The sequence below is a fragment of the Lissotriton helveticus genome, chromosome 6, assembly GCF_964261635.1.
Source record: "Lissotriton helveticus chromosome 6, aLisHel1.1, whole genome shotgun sequence".
Classification (NCBI taxonomy): Eukaryota; Metazoa; Chordata; class Amphibia; order Caudata; family Salamandridae; genus Lissotriton; species Lissotriton helveticus.
This window is the reverse complement of record NC_136067.1, coordinates 1,290,390,753-1,290,412,701: the sequence shown is the minus strand read 5'-3', so window position 1 is coordinate 1,290,412,701 and position 21,949 is coordinate 1,290,390,753. Positions and strand designations below refer to the sequence as shown.

The 21,949-nt window shown below is 42.2% G+C and overlaps 1 protein-coding gene across 1 annotated transcript in view; it reads left to right on the top strand.

Moving 5' to 3' along the window:
- TMEM87B (transmembrane protein 87B) overlaps positions 1-21,949 on the top strand; it is a 376,065-nt gene that overhangs the window by 283,191 nt on the left and 70,925 nt on the right. Inside the window, exon 17 of the mRNA XM_078649037.1 lies at positions 10,034-10,104. Within this exon, the coding sequence (XP_078505163.1) occupies positions 10,034-10,104 (71 nt within the window). The remainder of the gene's footprint in view (positions 1-10,033; positions 10,105-21,949) is intronic.

The following is a 21,949-nucleotide window of genomic DNA, read 5'->3' as shown; positions in this document are numbered from 1 at the left end:
TTGATTAATACTAAAGGTGATATTCTGGTAAAACAAGCTGCCTTACATTCGTTCAAGACTAAGCCTGACGGCTGCTCTTCACAGCTATCACTCGGATAGCTTTCTAAAGGTTATCTTTGACCTCATACATCATAAGGGTTGTTTGGACTGGTGCAAGGTGTCCACTTTAATTAGTGGACATCATATACCAGGCCAACTTCTCCCAAGCACTAGATAATTTCAATTGTTAAAAAATTAACATTACTCACAGATGATAACAATTCCTGTAAATTGGGTAATGGAAAGGAATTCACCTAGATATCTGAATTCAAACACCTTAAATCTATGCATAAACATAACTCTCCATTAGCCTCAAGTGATATTACCACAGGTGACATCCTTTCAGAACTCTCAACTGGTTTAATTATGTCCTTTTCACATAAATCCTTCAACATATCTTTAAGTTTGGATCTATAGTTTATTTGCACATTATGCAATTTCTGTCTCACCAGACCTGTGTTCTCGAAGTGCAATTTTGTGTTTAAATCCCTTCAATTTCCCCAAGGACTCCTTAAACATATCTGGAAATTACTCCTTAAGATCTTCATACTCCACTCCTTCCTCATTCATTTAATTATTGTACCACATAAACTGGTAGATTTCTACTAGCATATAATTTAATTCCTAGCTCCTTAATGTGGGGCCATCCCAATAGTCAACTTTTTCAGCACCCTACAATTCCCTTTACCATTTCTTGTGGTTAAATTCAATTTGTACAGGCACAAATTCCACCATAGGTATTTTTTGTCCTGTATAACTTGCTGGGCACACATCTGATGTATACAGTTCCCTTCTTGGCCACAACTTATCGAATGTTTTTACTCATGATAGTGTACCAAGCCTGTGAGTCCTTCATCCCCTTTGGTATTGCTTTGTTCGCCCTAAGTTGTCAGGGTATGCTCAGACGTGGATCCCTTGCTCACTCTGCCACTGGATTCAAGATAACCTGGCTGATGAGGGTTATAACCTGGCTGATGAGGATTATGAACCCAAAACCGGTCCCAGGAAGCTTGTTTCTGGTCCAGGGAAAACATGGCTTGGCAGTTCGGGCTGGACTGTTCCCATGAGGCACAGGGTCAGACTGATTTGCATATGGCCATGTCTGAACTGGGGTGGTGGAGTGAGCTAAAGTATGATGATGGATTAAACCAAGATCAGTTGACTGGGGGTGAGTGTTTGATTTGCTCAAACGCTCCGTCCATAATCCCCTTTGGTATCGCTTTGTGAGTCCACCATAGCATTTTCCATACGTCCATTAAAACTTAGTTCACACATAGGTAATTTCACAGTAATACCTTTACAACATTTTCCTCCCTCCTGTACACTTAGTACCACACTTTGCATACTTCCTTCCACCTCCCCTTCATCGCATTTCTCCACGTAGTTTACATTTTTCTTTATCCCTATGCAAATTGTGCCCAAATTACCTCTTATTTTGCATGAACTACGCATTTTTCCCACAGCAGAACACATTTTGGGTTAGCAAAATGTTCCCTTGATCCACACCTATAACACAATTTTTTACATGTTTTTTGTTACATAAATGTTCTTTTCCGTTTCTGTACTTCCTTCCACAGAAGTAATAACATTAACAGATTCTGCTTTACTAATCCTGTATTCCTTCCTTAAAGCCTGAATACACTTCAATGCTCCTAGCTGCTTCTAAACCAGTTTTCAAATTAACTTCACCACATGACCATAACATCTCCTGTATTTTTTAAATGTCATTTTCTTGAGCAATTGGTCACTCAAAACTTCGTCATATGACATATTTTCAAACTTGCGCATAACAGCAAAACCTACAAACTGATCAATAGATTCAACTTCTGCTGAACGCTGGAATAAAACTTAAACCCTTTTGACACCATATTTATCTTCCTTCCATATTGTTCATGTAATTGTTTTTTAATTCCCAAAGGTGTGTGAATCACCATGATCATCTTGCACATGGTGTGAAAATAACCGTTCTACACTTGCACGCATATATCAGCACTTCTGATACTTGCTAGACTAGCTGTATTTAAGTAAATTGCACAACATATGAAAATGAACAGTAAGAGAAGTTCACCAGGGGGTTATACATTTCAAGGTGAGCAGATCACCGAAGACCCACTATGGAGTATAAATGTCTTTAAATTAAAAGCTTATCATGCTCAGATGTGAAGTGAGCATATCATTATGGATCCACTCCAAAATATAATGAAAATGCTGGGTTTAAATGTGAGCCAATCACCTTGAATTCACTCAGAAATTCCTATATTGCCAAAATGACTTTTTGTGTGCGGATCACCGTTTCCACAACAGCTGCCCAATTCAAAATCGCTGCCACGTCACGCGATGACGTGGCAGTCAGAAAAGCGCTCTAGCCACTCCATGCATGTGCATAGGCTGGATACCTCACAACCTGCACCACCGCTTCCATGTCTCTCACAGCGTAGGCCGCAACGTCACACTGCCCGCACCACGGACTCTGGTGCCCAGCGATGCCTCACAGATCCATTGGTTAACCCTGGATGAATCGTTCCACATCAGGCTCCCGTAACCCTCACAGAAGAGTAGATGAATATGGAACACCGCTCTTAACCACAGCTTCACTTGGCACATAACTGCTTACTGCTTGTGCCATTGTTGAAATAAAGTTCACTTCCTCAGGAATTCAAAGGCAATTATTTATTAAGTATGTGCCTCGTGAAGAGCAGGGGTCCCCAAGCCTCGGACAGCTTCCACCAACTGTCTGCCAACTATCGCTCCCCCACACAAATGTTTGTACACCACCGTTCCACATAATGCTAGCCCATGCCATCGACCAAAAATCAGCATTCTATTTTACATATTCACACCTACACCAGGTCAGGACTAATCCCTGCATAGTTCTTTCTGCGACAAGTTACCCATGTGTAAATACCAGGCTGCGCTAGACTGTAGTCTTACATGTGTAGCCTGTACATGTTCTAACAAGTGTGTGCTCAGGTGTTTACATGTAAACAGCTTAGAGTCTCCTACCCTAGCTGTGCAGCAGCAACCTTATTTTTAAAGGCGGACGGTGGCTGTTAGCACTCTGTTCAACTAAAGTAAATTACAGTGGGTGAGACTCGCTCACAATAAAAATCCCAAAACTAGGTAGTCAAATGCAGAAATATCCAGGCAAACCAAATTGTCAGAACTCATTTACTACAGGCACTGAGCAACCCCTACTGGGGTAGCATAAATAAGGTGCAGGTAATGACTTGGCCGATTAATGTACAGGTACCTGTAATTATGTATGACAAAACTAGCTAGAGATCCGTGGAGTCAGTAGAGTTTTGTAGATAAAATTGAAGGTTGTGAGGGAGGTAGCTGATTCGCGCTGCATATGCAAGTCTCCAAATTGAAGAGAGAAGTCTCTTGTTATGACTTAGATTCTGAACGGGCAAGGGAGGATTGGGAGGTTTATTAACAGCGGGAGATGAGGAGCTTATAGAAGAATGTACTTTGACTCTTTCCTTGGCAAAGCGGAGCTAGTTTGGTATGCAGAGGGCTGTTACTGCAAATCATGGATTGTAGCTTGTACATGGTTCTCTGCGTTTTAAAATCTCAAAGAGCACATTTTAAAATGCCAATCATTTGCCTTTAAAACCCTACCACTGGGATCATGGGGAAAAAGCATTGTTCAAAGGTTAATTCAGGATATTTGCATCTATGTTTACACTCGTACCAACCGCTAATTGTAATAGTGATATTGGAAATAGATAAATGATCTTGAGTGTCCCAGCCAGATCATAAAAAAGATAACTTTTCTATGTAGTGCATTCAGTCTTGATATTGCATGGATTGCCAAAAGAAAGAAAACTGCAGTTTATTTGGAAACCAGCATTGGCAAAGCCAGTAGCTGTGTCGTCGGTTGCCTGCCTTTTGGCTTTGTCAATGTTTGTTTTGTCATGCTTTTTATAAAAAGGTATTGTAGGGTTGGCTACCAGGACCTGCCAATTTTTTTAATAATAAAAAAAAAATTGGTTACAATGAAAGAGTTTTTGGGTCTCAAAAATCAATCATTGCTATAGTAGTCCCTGGAACCTAAGGGAGCTACTCTGTATGTGGACATGCACCTAGTACAAGAGCAAACTGGCATCACTCGCAGTGTAGCAAGCTGATGGCTGAAGTGGTCTGATTAACCTTTGGTAACGCTGTATCTGGTAGAGACTCTATCTAGCCACAGATTCTTGATCTTAGAATAGCCCCAGGCGTTAGACTGAATCCGGATGATTTTCAAGCAGTACCCCTGCACACCGGTAGGTGGCACCGTTCGTCTCTCCATCACCATAGTCTGTGCCGAAAGTGACGTGCGCGGATCATGTAAAGGGGCCACATCTGCACTCAGTTATTTTCACAACTTTCCACACCAGCAGTGGGGAGCCATTGACCACTGGTATGACAAACTGAGGCCTTGAGAAGGATATCCCCTTATGTAATTGGTTTGCAGAGTGGGAACGATGGGAGGGCTGGTAAGGAATCTGTGGCTAAATAGAGTCTCTACCAGACAGGGCTTTGCCGAAGGTAGGTAAATTGTTCATCTGATAGACTTCTAGCCGCAGATTCCGTACCTTGAATGGATATGCAACCTGTTGTTCTCCAGAGGTGAAACTGCGAAGTCTATTAAATTAGAAAGTCCTGTAGGACTGAATAGGTGAAGTTCTAGTCACAATGGACCTGACTGTCCAGGCAGTAGTGCTTGGTAAATATGTGCAGGGATGCCAACGTTGCTGCCTGACAGATGTCCAGGACCAGGTCACTGCGCACTCAGCCTTGGCTCTGGTGGAGTCATTATGGTTTGCGGACTTCTGTTGGTGAGAGAGACGTCTTTCTACATATGCAAACAGGACAACATTTATCTGAATCAGGAGCCTGTATAGCTAAATTGAAATTTCAAGAATTTTGACATCTACATACACATATGACTACAAGCTATGTAGAACCAGACTAAGAAATTGTAGTTCAGAGGTGCACTCAAAGGAAACATTACATAAAAATAAGACTGAAGAGTTGCTTTTGAGTCTTGATATAACATACAGAGACTTACACACCTAGTGACAGGGTGCCCTGCTGTGACAATATTAATTCTTCCCTTTACACCCACCCCTGGAAGTGAATATATTATGGATGTGTGGTCCTGAAGAAGGTGATAGGTGGCATTTTATGCCCACACCGACACGTACGTTGCACCGTTGGACGAAAGATTCAGCCCACAACATCACAGCGGATAACAACTTTCTTTGTACTTCTGTTGAGGCTTGCTTATAAGTGTGTGTAGTATGCTGGACCATTAGTATGAATGTTTTTAGTATGCTAGTGTTTGAGTAAGAGTGTATGTCCGAATGAGAGGATGAGTTATGAGGGAAGTTGCATTATTTGTAGCAGTGATTTTGTCGTTTTTATATATAAAAAAAGTATATTTGATGAATAGCTATGTTAGAATACCTAAAATGAACTGCTGAAATGTATTTGTAGAATGTAAACAAAATAAAATGTCACTTGCAAATGAAATATTTCAAAAGAAATATGAAAAGAACATAACAAACATGACTATATGAAAAATTTCACATATGTAATTATTCTAGTATAATTGGAACAGAAGCAACTGCTCTTAGTAGCTAATCTGAAGAAAGACGGGTCAAGTGGGCCCATTTTCTTTCTCTTTTGTTATTCCCCCTGTACCCAGACCTAGAAGTATCTAGTGAGTGTCTTATATTTTGAGGAAAGGCTAGTGTCAGGTGAGGTGTCTAACCCAGTGGCCTCCACCAGTTCCTCGTACCAGTTGTCCTGTTTCTCATCTGGTAGCTGGTAACCATATGGGTCCATAGACCCCTCCCATTCATCTCCTTGTCCAGGCCTATCAAGCAAATAATGCACTGGCTGCACTCCGGGAAGCATGGATCCGGACGGCGTCAAACAACGCCCATCCGACTCCATGTTGAAGTCTGGACTAACAATGAGGACGATCTCGGTCTCACCGGCAGCTCCACTCCAGATCCAGCAAAGGATCCATGGACCTGTCTGGCGCAAAGACGAACCCACCTGTTTTAATCCAGTAGGGGCTCCTACCGTGCCCTTGGGGCACGAAGGCACTCCAGAGGGGCCAGGGTGCCCAAATATGAGGATCATGGCATCATATAACTCTGTCAGTTGTGCCGGGTCGCTCCATCTATGGGAAACTCGCGGAAGCACAGACCAGGGTTCAGGTTCTGCTATCTCACGGGGCCTGGAGTGCTGATGCTCCCATGTCTCGTCTGAAGACTTCGACGCTCAGAGTGAAGTCGAAGACCTCTTTGACTTGTGTTTGTGGGACTTACTCGACGACATGGGGTGCTACGACGACCTTGGCGAAAGGCTTAGGAAATGGTCTTGGGACCTTCTGCGTGACCGGGACCTCGAGCATTCATAAATCGACCCACATCTAGCGGTAGGAAGCGTGAGAGAGCGCTCCCTCAGCTCCTTGAGGTGCATGACACGACAGTCCTCCTAGGTCTTGGAGTTATGATCCTACTTCAAGCACCACAAACACACCAAGTGGAGATTTGCCACCAACATGTGCCTATGACAGGCCCCACATGGTTTGAAACCAGCCGTTTTCTTGGGTGACATAATCTCGCACCAGGAGTAAAGTCCCAAAAAGTTTCAACAAAACATTAAAAAAAAACAGTCAGAAAGGGACTTTGGGGTAGCTCAGACCTGATCAGCACTATCTTACAAGGAAAGGAAAGAGCGGGCTGCGAGTGGAGGTGGGGCCTATAAATCTAGGTAAAGCACACAACACTTCTGGCACAGCCGACATGAATCAAAACTATGCCACCTACAGGCACATAGGGGTATTGCCCGAAAATCTTCCAATCCTATCTGATGCCTGAAGATATTCTAAGGTACGGAATCTGGCTAGAAATCTCTATCAGATAATTGCCCCACACTCTGCTGCATTTTCTGGGTAAAAATGTGAATACTGCAAAAAAAGACCAATGAATGTAGAATGCTGCTGAAAGTTCCTATGACTATATTATGTATATAATTTTAGTTAACATTGCTAATACTAGGCCTAAAGAGAGCATTTTAAGTATGAGTATGGACAGATTTCATTGCAAAGCTGAAAATAGCTTGCCTTTTCAGATTTTATTATTTAACTTGGTTGTGTCTCGTTATTTCTACAAGTCACTTGGTAGATGGTTTAATTTCTGAAAGGTTTGGTTAATTAAATCATTATCTAACCAGGTTATATGAGCGTACGGTGCGCACAACTTGTGGCAGAATGGATTTTTTTGTGCTCCTCAGGTAGTCCTGCTGACTTCTACCAGATAGCCATTTGGGCATCTATCCTCCCTTTCCAAGGCATAACTGTTCGGGTTTCAAGTTGTGATATTCAATATGGTTTTACCTTATCCGATTCTTATCAGTATTCTTATCAGTATCTCGTTGATATGTTTTTTCTGTGTGACATCTACGTGCATATTGCCCGTTCCCCTTCTGTTCCAACAACCCCAAAGCCTTCTGAGGATATTTGTAACATTTTTCTAGATCACTACACTATCTTTTCCAGACGTCTTTGGTAAAGTGCAGTTAAGTGAAAATATTGTAATGGTGAACTGCAGACCCACCATGGGCCAGAGCTTACTGGGCCCACTAATATAGCTCGCCCGGATCTACAAGGGGATCTCTGTACCCGTGTCTCCCCATCCACTTCCTCTCTTCTCTTATCCTTTTCTTATGCGGTCATGTTGCCTCATTCCATCATTCTGTTTTGCTGTTCTCTACTTCTTCCAATCTACTGCATCCTGTTTTGTGAATTATTTTAGCCCCCTCCTCTTTTACCCTTAACCCTCCCTGTCTCTTCTTTCCTTTGTTGTCTGTTTTCTCTTTCTCCCTACACTACTCTTTTTATCTTCAGTTCCATGTGGTTCTGGTCCCCTTCCAACATTCTCTATTTCCTTAATCATTGGTTGCATTAGACATGGAAGACAAACAAACTGCTGTCACCCGTTTATGTCCTTTTTCAAAAGCTGTCAAATTGTCTTTCTTCTTTTTAAATTAATTGTGCTTAATTCCTATTGATTGAGGTATTGCAAAACTGTTTGCTCTTTTTACTTTTACTTTCTGGAAAAGGGCTTGTGCATAAGTTGGGAGTATAAATAATGGCATTTCACCAAGTTTGCCCTAATATCTGCTTCAGCATTGCAAAATTTCAAGTGTGTCGGACCTGTTTTTGTCAGGAAAGAACAGCTTCCCTAGGCTCTGCGTCATGGAGCTCATCTGGTGTCATGTTTTGGGATTTTTCAGGCTTTCTAGACAGGGTTGTGCTAAGGGCGATAATCCATCAGAAAAAACATTAACAAACAGCCAGCATTTAAGACCTTTCATTGGGTAACATTTTCTGCTGCTATAGTGTTATCTTCAGTCTCTGGTTTGAATCACTGCAGTGCTGACGGGCTATTCATCCGTTGAGGCCAATAAATTGAGTACCATTAAATACATTAAAAGTATCCTTTATTATGTATAGCGCTTAAAAACAGTGAATCAATCCGCTGTAAGTGCTCCAAAAGAACACATATTTGTATTTATTTGAGCGTTTACATTAACTTGCTAACCCACTTGACCTGCACCTTTGCCACCTTAACAGCAGCATACCAAGAGGGGCCAGGAAATAGCCTTTGTAGTACATGCCTGGTACATCCTGGCATACATTAACATCCATCTGACAACTGTGTTATTTTACCGTTGCATAAAATGTAAATTTCATGTTGCATAATCTAAAAAAAAAAACACACACAAAAAACTTGAATATAAATAAAACTGAAGTTGTCAGATAAGCTCTTTTGAAACGGCAGGCAGCAGAGATGGATTGATACATGGAAAGCTGTGCTGTATAGTATAAATGCCTCATTGTAAGAAGTTCAGAGAGAGTTAAACAGTGAATTACAGAAAACTGTAGACATAGTACCCAGATTCACTCCGTTATACCCCACTTTTAGATTTCGACTTAATTTCACTTGTTACAACAGGGATCTGTGCACACGTCTACTTATTGCAGTGTAAATACTGTAAGTAATAGCACAAAGAAAAACAAGTAGCAATAAATGCAGAGAAAGTCTTGATTGATGTATTTCTTCTATTCCGATTTATTCACAACGCCCAGCCAACACGTGTTTCGTCAGGGTACTTTGCCCATGACTTCATCAGGGCTCCAATGGGCAGCGGTTCCAAAACTTTTGCCGCAATGGCTATATGCTCTCCGCCGGTTATACTTCCGTTCCGGCTGTCGGGTAATATGGGAGATCTTGCTGAAAGTAATCAGCAGTTCGTAGGTTGGTCAGTACCAATTCTTAAGGAACACCGAAAGCGTATCCTCCTGCGTGGCAGCTCGAGTCTCGCTGCCTTCCTGCCTGTCCGCTTGTGTATGCATACATGCATATAGCCATTGCGGCAAAAGTTTTGGAACCGCTGCCCATTGGAGCCCTGATGAAGTCGTGGGCAAAGTACCCTGACGAAACACGTGTTGGCTGGGCGTTGTGAATAAATCGGAATAGAAGAAATACATCAATCAAGACTTTCTCTGCATTTATTGCTACTTGTTTTTCTTTGTACTATTACTTACAGTATTTACACTGCAATAATTAGACGTGTGCACAGATCCCTGTTGTATCAATTGTTTGTGGATCTTGGTCCCTATTGGAGGTTGTGGGTTCTCCTCCTTTCTGTCGGCACCGTCAGATTAAGTATCCGAGTTACAAATTGACGTTACACACGGGAGGCGCCATTTCTAATCGACCACAAATAAGCCTGGTCTTTTGTTTTTAATTTCACTTGTTATTTATCCTGTCCTTTGTGTCCTGCTGTCATTGTAACATGTAGGTGACACTTTAATGCAGCAGTAACATAAATCAAGGTGTTTGATCAGTTGAGCGTGATCGGCGTTTTTTCAGTTGTGCAAACTTATACCTAACTTTTCAGTCTAAATATTGCCATTTTTCCATAGGTATGCCTTCACCCCTTTGATTGATGATTCGGATGATGAAGTGGAAGAATTCTCGGTCTCTGAAAATTTAGGTAATCATATTCAAGGATGAATTTAGGAATGAATAATAGTCCTTAGGCTTTTTCACCGTATTATAGTGAACTATTAACGCATGCTGTACGCTTACTTGCTGACTTCAATGAATCACATTTTAGACTGTTGTAAGTTCTCTTTCAGCTCCAGTCCAGTTGTTTCAAATGGTTCATGCACGCCATTGCAGTGTAATTCGCTGGTGTGCACCTTGCGACAGATCTTATCCCTATTGCGTATTTTCCATTCTAATGGTCACACTCTTCCATATGTAACTGTTTATTTTAAACCCTATGTTTGTGAGGTTTCAAGTTCTTGAGTAATCTGGGATGGGGACCAAGAGTTCCATATGAGTATGGCCAGATGCACCTAAACACAAGGATAAACGCGCTTGCACACTTATATGCATGCATGCTGGCACACTAATATGCATACAGTGATGAACACAAACCCATTTTCCCTTGTATATTTATATACATTGGGATGCATTATGTTACCTGATGAGCCAGAGAAAAAAGTATTCTTCCAGATAAGACTCCAGTCAATGATATTGTTTTAGCGTGTGATATTCTCTGCCTGATGTAAATGTAGACGTGTCCGGGATTCCTGAAGACTCTAGGTTGTCCATCTCACCCACTGATCTGTTGAAGCTCAAGTATGGCAGAACAGAAATGTCCTCTTTGGAGACATATCTTTTAAAAAATTGAAAAGATTTTTTCTTGAGGTCTCTGAGACGAAAATTGGTATCAGCCACGATCTGTAGACTTCAAGAGATATAGAGTGGGAGGTATGTAATAGTAGACGGGTTTGCTACCTCTGGCTACAGTGTAAGGTTCTTTCCTAAAGAAGAAAAGGACTGTGAGGATAATATTTCATGTGATTAAAATATTGGAAAGATGCACAAATTGTGTACATCTGTGGGCAGATCCCTCATGCAACTTGCACACTTGGGCAAACTGGGTAAATAGATGTCGGGACCAACACACCCCACAAACATGTATTTGTTTTACAAAAGACATTGCTGCAAGACTTTTGGCAGATTTCTATGCATTAGACCAGGAAAGTAAAGTGCTTCGGGGTCCTCTGCGTATTCTAAGAGATGACAGAATAAAAACAAAGTGTTTTTTTATATTGCACTACTCTCCATTGATATGCCACACTGTTAGTTTCCACGCAACTTTTGAAAATATTTTGGTTATACCTATATTTCACTCACACGCACCTGTGTGAAGAAGGCAGACCTCAAATGTCATCTGGGAAATTGCATGCAACAATCTCTACCTTTTTATTTATTTTAATATTCGTGAAGCGTAATGTACACCCAAAGCTCTCTTGGTGCTCTAAAGCAGTAAAATCTCCACATACAGCAATACTGTTAGACAACTAAAAAATGAAAAAACAATGTTTTCAATAATTTTCTACATTTCATGTGGTTTCAGAATGCGAACAGTGATATAGAGTTCCATATCTTCGCTGCTGTGCCTGATAAAGAACTACCTTCAAGGGTAACTCAGCGAACTCAGCAACTGCTATTAAAAAAAACCTTTCCTGACTTTAAACAGCACATTGGTCAGTGGAAGGAAAACTCCAGCAAAAATGGGTTGGGTTGTGGATCAAAACTCACTTTATGCATAATGTAGAGGAATTTGAAATGTATTCTTAGTTCTGCTGGAAGCCAATGTAGCTTAGCTAACACACAAGAAATAGATCTTTTTAATTCCAAAGCCAGTCTGGCCGCAGAATTCTGAACTTGCTGAAACTTGTTTAATGTCCATGCTGGTAGGTCAAGATAGAGGAGAGTAAATGTGTAATTCGCTTTAGTGGGTGCAGTTGAAAAAAACAAGAGTTCACCATAGTATTTGTTTCAAAACTTCTCTGGCACCGTGCCACTAATAAATTATTTTTTGGTGCTCACAGTCTGAAGATATGCTTTTAGTATGTGGTTGAAATATTTCACCATGTATTTGTATTTCACATTTTTATTCTAGTTCGTTTGTGTCTAAAGAGGTGTTGGTGCACATCACAGTAAACAAATGAAGAGACCACGTTTGTTTATGCTTCACCCATGGTAGAGAACAGACCATGATTGAGGAAGGAACACAGCCAATAATTTCAATGTCCAAAGATAAGGAACATGGGAGAGAAAGGAAAGTGAGAAGGGGAGAGAGTTAGACCATAACCTCGTTTAATAAATTGATTTATTTAAAATAGGAGAAACTTATACTCTGATGATATGATTCAAGGAACTAGAGAGCAAAGCGATAAAGGGGTATAGAAATTAATCTTTTTATTAGGATGGGACTACATGTGTAGAGCATCCCCGGCACTCACCCTCTTCCTCTTCAGCCTCGACATCAAGGCACTAGACTGCATTCTCACTGACAGCAATGTCAAGATCCTTCGGAACTCTGACCACTCTGCCCGTAATTTCCTCTGCTTAAACATTCTGTGATTAAATACCTACCGTATACAAACACAAAACTGGATATCGACTCCTATTTAATGCTGAGCCTGACCATGGAAGAATCCTTCTCGTTCACTAATAGAATCAAGCATTCTCAGATTCAAATATGGCTATTTGACATATAAACTAAGCTACATGGTACAAGTTCCCACTCCTAAAAAAACGTGAACCACTGTTATGAAAATCTGACTTGAAGACAACAGCACAAGCCATGGTCCTGGATGGAGGCAAAGGTGCACACTAGGGCCTGCTGACACCACTCTGGCACTACTGAAAGGCATGCCACAAAATGAAGCGCATTTCATTAGATAGCTGAAGAATTTAGGCAAACATAACCCCAGCATTGAAGGAATTATGATGACTTGCCCTCCAAGATAGCACCACCTACAAATTCCTATGCAACGACACCGCTACACAAATCAACAAGAAAATGAACACAGGTTAACCGTGCCATTTTCTTCTATGCTGACAGGATCTGGAAGTACACGACAACCAACATCAGCACAGGTTCTACCCTCCTCTAATACAGAAAGCAATTAAACACTAAATTCACTAATGAAAATTTTACCACAGCCGAGTGCATTAGGCACATTTTTGAAGTATTAGCTGGGATTTTAGAATGGCTTTGTGCATCTGTTTTATAGTAGAAAGTGGGTTTCTGTTTTTCTACAGCATTAGGAGGTGACTGAGTGGAATTTCTTTCTCCCTTCTTATGACTTCTTTACTCCTCGTTTTTTGTTGTCTTAAGAAACTGCTAGGGTATACCTAGGTGGATTGCTGTTGATGAAGAGCTTTAAAAGTAACAAAGGAAAGCTTCAATTTAATTCTAGCTCCCAAAGTTAACCCGTGAAGATCCAAGATACTGAGGTGTTGTGTTCAAATCTGTTTGTGTCTAATATGAGTTCTGCAGCTTAATGGGATAATGCTGTGGGGGGCCTAAGTGTTTTGAGTGGAATTTTGGAATCCTATTAATGTGATGCTACCATAATCAATATGTGATATTTCTGGTACATATACAACTAAATGGAATTATCCAGTATTGGGGTATCTTTCATAGATTCACATGCCTGAATCATTCCCCGTCGTCAAGGCGGGAGTCACCGTGGGACTCCCGCCTCGACGACAGGGAATGATTCAGACATGTGAATCTATGAAAGATACCAATACTGGATAACTGAAGTTACAGGTAAGTAACTTGTTGTCTTATCCAGTATTGGGGTATCTTTCATAGATTCACATGCCTGAATCATTCCCCGTCGTCGAGGCGGGAGTCCCACGGTGACTCCCGCCTTGACGACGAGGAATGATTCAGGCATGTGAATCTATGAAAGATACCAATACTGGATAACTGAAGTTGCAGGTAAGTAACTTGTTTTCTTCTGTAGGTTGAAAAAAAAAGTCTTGCTTTTATAACGATATGGAGTGGATCTTGTTGGTTTTAACATATGCCCCAACAATGGAGTATCAAACCAGAAGCTTGGAGATTTTACTTCTGAATCAGAAGGTCCACAGAAACCATTGATTTCAAGATCGGATAACCAAACTTGTTTGGAATTTTTTTTGTTCTTGTTAATTTAATTGAATTTTACATAAGTCAAATGGGAAAAACACAACAGTGGCTCCTAAATCGACACTAAACAACATCATGCATCAAACCGTTTCAATGGATGAAATAAAAACACAGTTGATGACTAGTTTTCCCATTATTTCAAACAACGTACATATCGAAGTGTGAATTCATGTAGCAATGAGTAAAAACAAAAGGTAAAAAATAAAGTCCCCTTTACCCAAACCAAGTAAATGCAGATATGTTCAGTGATTTGATTAATTTATGTACATAAAAATATTGGAATCTCAACTTTACTGACAACAATAATTTCTCCCCAAGTTGCTGTAAATGTATATTATTTAATAGAGGTGCTCTGAGGAATGTCGAAGTAAAATAGATTGAATTAAATATGTTAATTGTCTTCATGTTCCCGGTCTGTGTTCTACACGACTTCTGAGGACTTGCCTACAATAGAAACCTGGCCATCCTATTGACCATTGCAGTCCCTTGCCCATAGTTTGCTGAGGCTTTCCCCGATAACTAAGATCCCGGTACTGCTATTTTCTGCCACTTGCTCAGTCTGCTGAGGTTATCCCACGCTACCAGGACTGACATATCTAAGGTTGTGGGCCCCTGTACCCCTTTTCACTGCAACTCGCTCACAATTTGCTGGATTGTTTCCACCCTTTCTCTGTGGCGTAGGATTACTTGTATGAGGATTACTTGTATGATACCTATATTTTGTGGAAAACATTTTGGCCCTTCGCCCACAACTACGAAAATTGAACATACTGTACAGCCTTCTAGACCCTGTATTACGGTCATAACAATAGATGAGGTGACCAATTAATTCACTGACTCCGGAAAACTCGAACAACTTCTCAGGGATATGATTGACACCCAAAGGAACATGAATCTACATCAGCTGGAGATCTCCATCAAGTGGGGATACTGCCATCACCCTTCCTCGATTTTTGGATCCTTGCACTAATCTGCAATCCCTTTCCAGACACCTGGTACGAGACAGGCATGGTGAGAAGGACCCCCAACGGCCGTGAGATGAATCTAGATCCCTGCCTAAGTCATTAATCCTTTGTTTATCCCTAATGGGGATGCCCCCTGGATATCACTATACTCCTTTGCATGCGATTTCTATAGCTTGCAATAGTTTCTACATGCTGCTTCATTATACTTTTGCTTATGCGGCAGAGCCACAGCCTTGTGAGTTAAGCACGCTGGTTTAAAGTTCCATACACTGTCTCGAACCACCTCCAGCTTGCTCATCTGATACCTGCAGTAACGCTATAGCTGTGACATATTGGACAGATTGAAGAACCTTCATGATTTTTAATCATTGGTTGGTACAGCCCACATGCTTTGACTAACCCAGTGTAAACTGCCAGAACACGAACGGCCTGGTCTTTCGATGTCAATGACTTTTCTACATATCATGATTGGAAAAAATATTCTAACCTACCTAACTTCTTACATTCTGGACATTGTTCTAGTGCAAGAAACTCATCTCTTCGACAAGAATCATCCAAGCTTTAGAGAGACTGGGTGAGGAAGATAGACTACTCAGACTACTAGACTACTAGTTTGGTATCAAACTTCTCAGCACATTAAACACACACTGATGCCAGTGTGGGATTTATGAAAAATGCACTCAGAGGGCATCTTAGAGATGCCCCCAGAAAAACGACCTAACACTAGTGTCCAGGCTGAGTGGCAGCTCGCCAGCTGCCACCAGCAGACATGTTTCTGGACCCCTGGGTCGAGAGTCTGCTGCTCTCGGGGGTCTGAAACAATGCACATCCTGGGATGAGGTGCAACGCCTCCTCCCCCAGGATGGGCAGGGTCCACCAAGGGGAAGCTTCAAAAGCTTGCTGCCTTTGTGAGCTTCCCCGGGCTTTTGCTGGCCCCCACTGGTTCTGCCCCACACTGTGAGTGGGAGAATCGGCGGGAAAACCAAGTGAAGAAGGGAGGTTGCCCACCTTTGCCAACCCCACCCCACAAGTGGGGGAGGCGAGGTTAAGCACAACTCTCAGTCCCTGCCATCTTGCAGAGGGGGGGGGGCAGCCAACCAGAGTGAGACATATGTCCTCTCCCACTGTGGGTGGGTGGCATAGTAGGGCGTGTACCCACCCCAAGGAAGGAGCCCATCGGTCCCAACTTTTAATTACCTATAACGTCCCTAATAAATGTAGTGTTTAGGGGCAACCCTGAACCTTGCCTCCTCCGACAAGAATCGACAAGAAGAGACGAAGGACCAAAGAATCAGTGCTGAAACTAAGAAGATGAGGACGCCCGCTGACTTGGCCCCAGCCCTACTAGTCTGTCCCCACTGCGAACCTGTTCCAGCGAAATCTGGGTGTGTCCTACAGCCAGCAACTTTGAGAACCCGGAGGACCTGCCCTGCCTTCCAAACCAACAACTTTGTCTACTGTGAGAACCGGATTTGCTCACCAACAGACTCTGACCCCAGCCAAAACCATAAGTCTGCACCCGACGCCTACAGATCGAGTACCCCAACACCACGAGGTGGTCTCCCTGGCGATCCTAACCTGAGATCTGGTGATCTCTGACCTGCCTCAAATCTCCAAGCAAAGCCTGCAGCCTCTTTCTGAGGGATCGCCCCAACCGCAAACTGAGCTGGTAAGAAAAACCCGGTGCCTAAAGACACCCCTGCACCCGACGTCCCACGGCCTTGGGTGGCCTAACCAAAGGTGTCCCGGCATCCCTAGGCATCATAACTCACCTCTAAAAACCAGTGGTCACCTCCAGAATATCTTCGTCCCCAAGCCTGCAGTCTTTGTTGCAACAAGAGAATCCCTCTTGAAAACAGGGCACCCAGCGCCAAAACAGCACCCTGCACCCAGCCGCCGCTGCGGGTGTACTTTGGGTGCTAACTCGGATACCCCTTTCCCCTGAGCCTAACACCAGGAGCTTTGTTTCCTCAACCTTGTAGCCTGCTTGTGAGCAGCCACCAACCGGAGGCCCCCTAGCCCCCATTGGATAACATTGGGCCTCAGCACTCAGCACCCGTCCGCCCTAGTACCGCTGAGGGTATTTTGAGAGTGCATCCTTGACCCTGGGGGAACCCTGGTTCTAACCCTAGAATATCAACCCCCACAACCAAGTACTTACCTGTTAACCGATAACCACAGGTTCTCCAGAGGAATACATTGTTTTTCCTTGAAAATTGTTGTGTGGAGTTGGTTTTGTATGAGAACTTGAAAAACTGCAAAACAGTGAGAACTTCTTTTCTCTAGGAGATGTCCCAGTGTGATAACTAGGCATATCAGTCTCAGTAAAAAATGAATCCATAAGTAATCTGAAAAGTAATCTAACAGTAATTTTCACTGTATTGAAAAGATTAACAAACATGTAACAAAGACATTTTCATTCAACTTGCTTTTATTGTTCAACCTGCCTTGAAAAGTTCTATTTACACTTACCTGTTTCAGGCTTGCTTGGTTCTAGAGAATAAATATAACTAAATAATATTTTTGATACAAATTGGTCTGAGTTCAGTCTTTGAGTGTGTGACATCATTTGCTGCCTGAGTGTGTACAATAAATGCTTAACACTACTCTCTGATAAAGCCTTACTCCTCACCCACACTACCACAAATACTGGACTCTGTACACACTATACCTCATTTTGGTATAGTATATACAGATACCAAATCAAAGTGGGGGAGGGAAGGAATCCGTGATCCGTTCAGTTCCCTATACTCGTATATTGTCTAATCAAAAGAGAAGGATCACTTGTCCTGCATAACATTGGGTATGCGGGAACGGTTCTTTCAAGTCCCAATAAAAAAAACCTCGTGTTGGATGTTGGTAACGTTGAGCGGTATATCTTTGTTCTCCGCTTTCCCTCACACGTGTTTGCATAATCATAGGGTTTAGTGGTTATGCAACCTCCACCAGGAGGAAATACCCTTTGTTTCAGCCCTCAGTCGCCGGATAGTCGGGTGGGCTTTCGTTTCCGGGACCATCATTGGCAGAGTCAGAACCAGTTGAATAACGGAGCAACTGCAGCAGGCCCCGCTGACCCACTTGGATCCCGATGAGGTTTTGAATTAAACCGGTCGAAGGTACCTTAGGACCTTTAGGAACCGCATTAAACGATGTTCCTCAACACAGATACACTAAGTAATTCTTAGGAGTATATCTCACATTTTTTATACACTTCACCCCCTGGTCCTGAAGAAAGCCCACTCGACCATCCGGCGACTGAGGGCTGAAACATGTTGACCTACACCATTTTTTTAGTGTGAATGAGTCATAATAACTCCAAGTCACCTACATCAATTTTATTGCCTCTTGGAACCAGAATGAATATATAACAGTGTCTGGAACCTAGAGACTTTTAATACACCTTCACTATATCACGAGCACCATTACTGGTCACTACTGTTTTAACAAAGGGTATTTCCTCCTGGTGGAGGTTGCATAACCACTAAACCCTATGATTATGCAAACACGTGTGAGGGAAAGCGGAGAACAAAGATATACCGCTCAACGTTACCAACATCCAACACGTGCATGAGGGTTTTTTATTGGGACTTGAAAGAACCGTTCCCGCATACCCAATGTTATGCAGGACAAGTGATCCTTCTCTTTTGATTAGACAATAGTATATACAGAGCCTGCTTCCTTCACCCAGCGCATGTATACATTGCAGTTAAGAAAACCTCAGGACAAATAGAAACTCTGTTCACAGGTATAAGAATTCTTGGAGTTAAATGTTGGATCTGTAATCTCCCAACAGAGTCATTGTGCCTCTGAAAAGGCTTATATTAGGGGCTTGATCATTGAAGATGCAGCAATACAGTGTCAAGCTCTCCGCGATACAAAACACAAGTTGGAGCAGGGAATAGGTGCCCTACAGCATGCATATAGACCCACCGACTTGGTTGATCGACGCAACCTTCTCACAAAGAAATAGTAGAAAAAGTATGATCTTATTACTATTTATTCTACATTGGCAGAAAGCACTAATAAGCATTAAGAGCCACAACTAGGGGGGGTGAAAGGCAGGCCGATTACGTACCCTACAGCTGAAAGAAGATTTAAAGCGCTTCTGCCACACCAGCATTTCATGACTTTATCAGCAGGCTACTGTATTACCCCCTAGATATTACCAAGAAATGTGCTGTCTATTGCATTCCGTTACATAAATCGGAGCAACCAGACATACTCAGGCGGAGAAAACTTTTGTGTCTGACGTATTATTGCCACATCTTAGCACGACTGTGAGAGATTCCCTGGAAGAAGACCTTACAGAAGATTAGGTCCCGGAAGCCATTAAATAGATGTCAATTGGGGAAGCCCCTGGAGAAGATGGCTTCCCTTTGGACTTTAAAAAAATTACAGCCGACACAACGGTACCTCTTTTGACAAAGGTCTTTTGGGAGGTTACAGAAGAATTCACCAAGGTACTCAAATCCTTGATCCCAAAACCAGTCAAAGACTCACTGCAACTCTAAAGCTACAGATCTATATCCCTGCTGATTAGTGACATAAAGATCTGGGCTAAGGTGCTCGCCATTATGATATGTAGGGCAATCCCCTACGCATTCACATAAATAAAGTGAGCTCTGTCCCTGGAAGATCTTCAAGAAATCATCTGCAACCTCTGTTCCATCTCTTGTGGCAGTTCCGTAAAGAAAATGATGAAAGGGTAACCTTCACCCTCAATGTATAGAAAGCCTTTGATCAGGATATCTGTTTCAGTCATGACCAAAATGGATTTTGGACCCAAATTTCTCAACATGGTACAGCCCTATACTTGGCACCATTGGCACTAATCGTCTGCAAGGGTTTCCTCTCTGAGAATCTGACTATTGGCAGGGGTATGAGACAGGTCTGCCCTTTGTCCCCACTTTTTTTCAGCTTGCACTTGAGCCCCTAGCAACACAAATCCAGAACCATCAGGGAATTAAAACCATTGCCTCTCCAGCTGGTAATATGAAGTTCATGATTTATTGCCGATGACCTCTTAGTGATGCTGTCAGAGCCAGATATATCCATCCCCAAGCTGATGACTGCTGTCATAACTGCTAGTTCTGTATCTGGCGTCCTCTTCAAATGGAAGCTGCACAAGCTAAAATATCTGGGAATACTGGTTAGCTAGGATTCTCTGCGTATTGTGATGGACAACCTTGCAGCCCTAATCGATCAGATGCATGGGAATTTATAAAATGCAAGCACCTACACCTTTCTTTCTGGAGCCAAATTCAAACCATCAATATGTCAGTGGCTCCACACTTCGATTATGTGTTTGGAATCTATTGATTCTGCGTACAACCCTGCAAAAAATATATAAAGATATCAAAGTCTATGTCTTTGACCTGGATACACCTCTACTAGCTATGTCTAAACTGTGTGCTGACTCTGATTTAGTCGGCATTCGCTTTCCTAATATTGAATGCTACCATACAGCTCACCAGTTGTTGCAAACTATCTGCTAAGTTCAAAAGGACCTATAAACCCCGGACTGTGTTGTTAAAGGAATAACGATCCAGAATGAGGCCGTAGGCACACAAGAGTTATAAATAGCTCAGAGGATCTCAAGACCTCAACAATCCAGTGCTATAACGCCCCATACATGTTTTGAAGTTGACCTACAAAACTCTGCAACAAGATGGACTCTTACATCCCTCGGCCCAACTCTGGCACAACCCTGCTATTCAGATTGACGATTCACTCATTTTCTAGGACCTATGGGCATCCAAGCGTATCCAGCAAATTGGTCATCTCTTTCAGGGGGACACACTTTCCACGTACCCAGTTCTGGAAGTACAGACGTTGTCTCCGGAAGTTGTCTTCGGAATATCCTTGCCAACGTCCATTTAGGTCCACCCGAACCTTACTCATAGCATGATTTCTTGACAAAATGGGGTTACTACAAAAAGCTAATTTATGACTTATACTCTCATATATTCGGCAAGCTTTCCTCTAAAATAACCAAAAGGCTCTTACGCAGGATCTGGTCAACCAATTGTCAAATAGACTTCAAAAAAGAGGTATGTTCGGAGTTCTTACTGGTCCACAGTAGGAACTTGAAGAAGTATGTCTGCATAAGTCATTGGTCACCCTTTAAATTGTACTGAAAAAAATCTCACACCATCTACGCACTGCTAGCGCTATGGCAAGATGGAAGGAGATATGTTGCATATAATTTGGTAAAGCCCCAGAATATCAGCTTTCTGGACTCCTGTCTGGTACTCTTTATATCAAATTGGGGCAACATGCATTCAACCAACTTGAAGATTTGTCTGCACATGGGAAGAGATGGTTAGCGTTGTCTGTAGCAATGGTGAAACATTGTATCCTGCGGGAATGGAACACAGCCCATGTGCCAACAGTGAGAAAAAAGGCGGATGCTGTGAGTATGCTAACCTTTTAAGAAAGAATGGTCATAAATCTAATGGCCAACTGACAGAGACTTAAGGTAATGCACATCTATGGAATTATTGTGGAGCAGATCACTGCTTACTGATTATTGAGAGTTTTGTGGGGGAGGTTGGTGGTCTCATGTACTCCAACAGCTGCAAATCCTATTTGAGGTATGAGATCACACGCAAATGTATTACAGTACCATATACACGTACAATTTTTGAGGATTACTATAGGCATATGTCTTGTTTGACTCCCATTGTGAATAATTTGTGCATGAGGTCTTCATGACCTTTATTTGTGAGTGATTCAGGCAAGGTTACAGTGTAAAACCAAATAAACATATTCAAACCCTATCAAGGTGATGGACGGTGTAGCAGGGAGGTCATGTGCACTTTTGTTAGTCAAATAAAGTAAAATCTTCC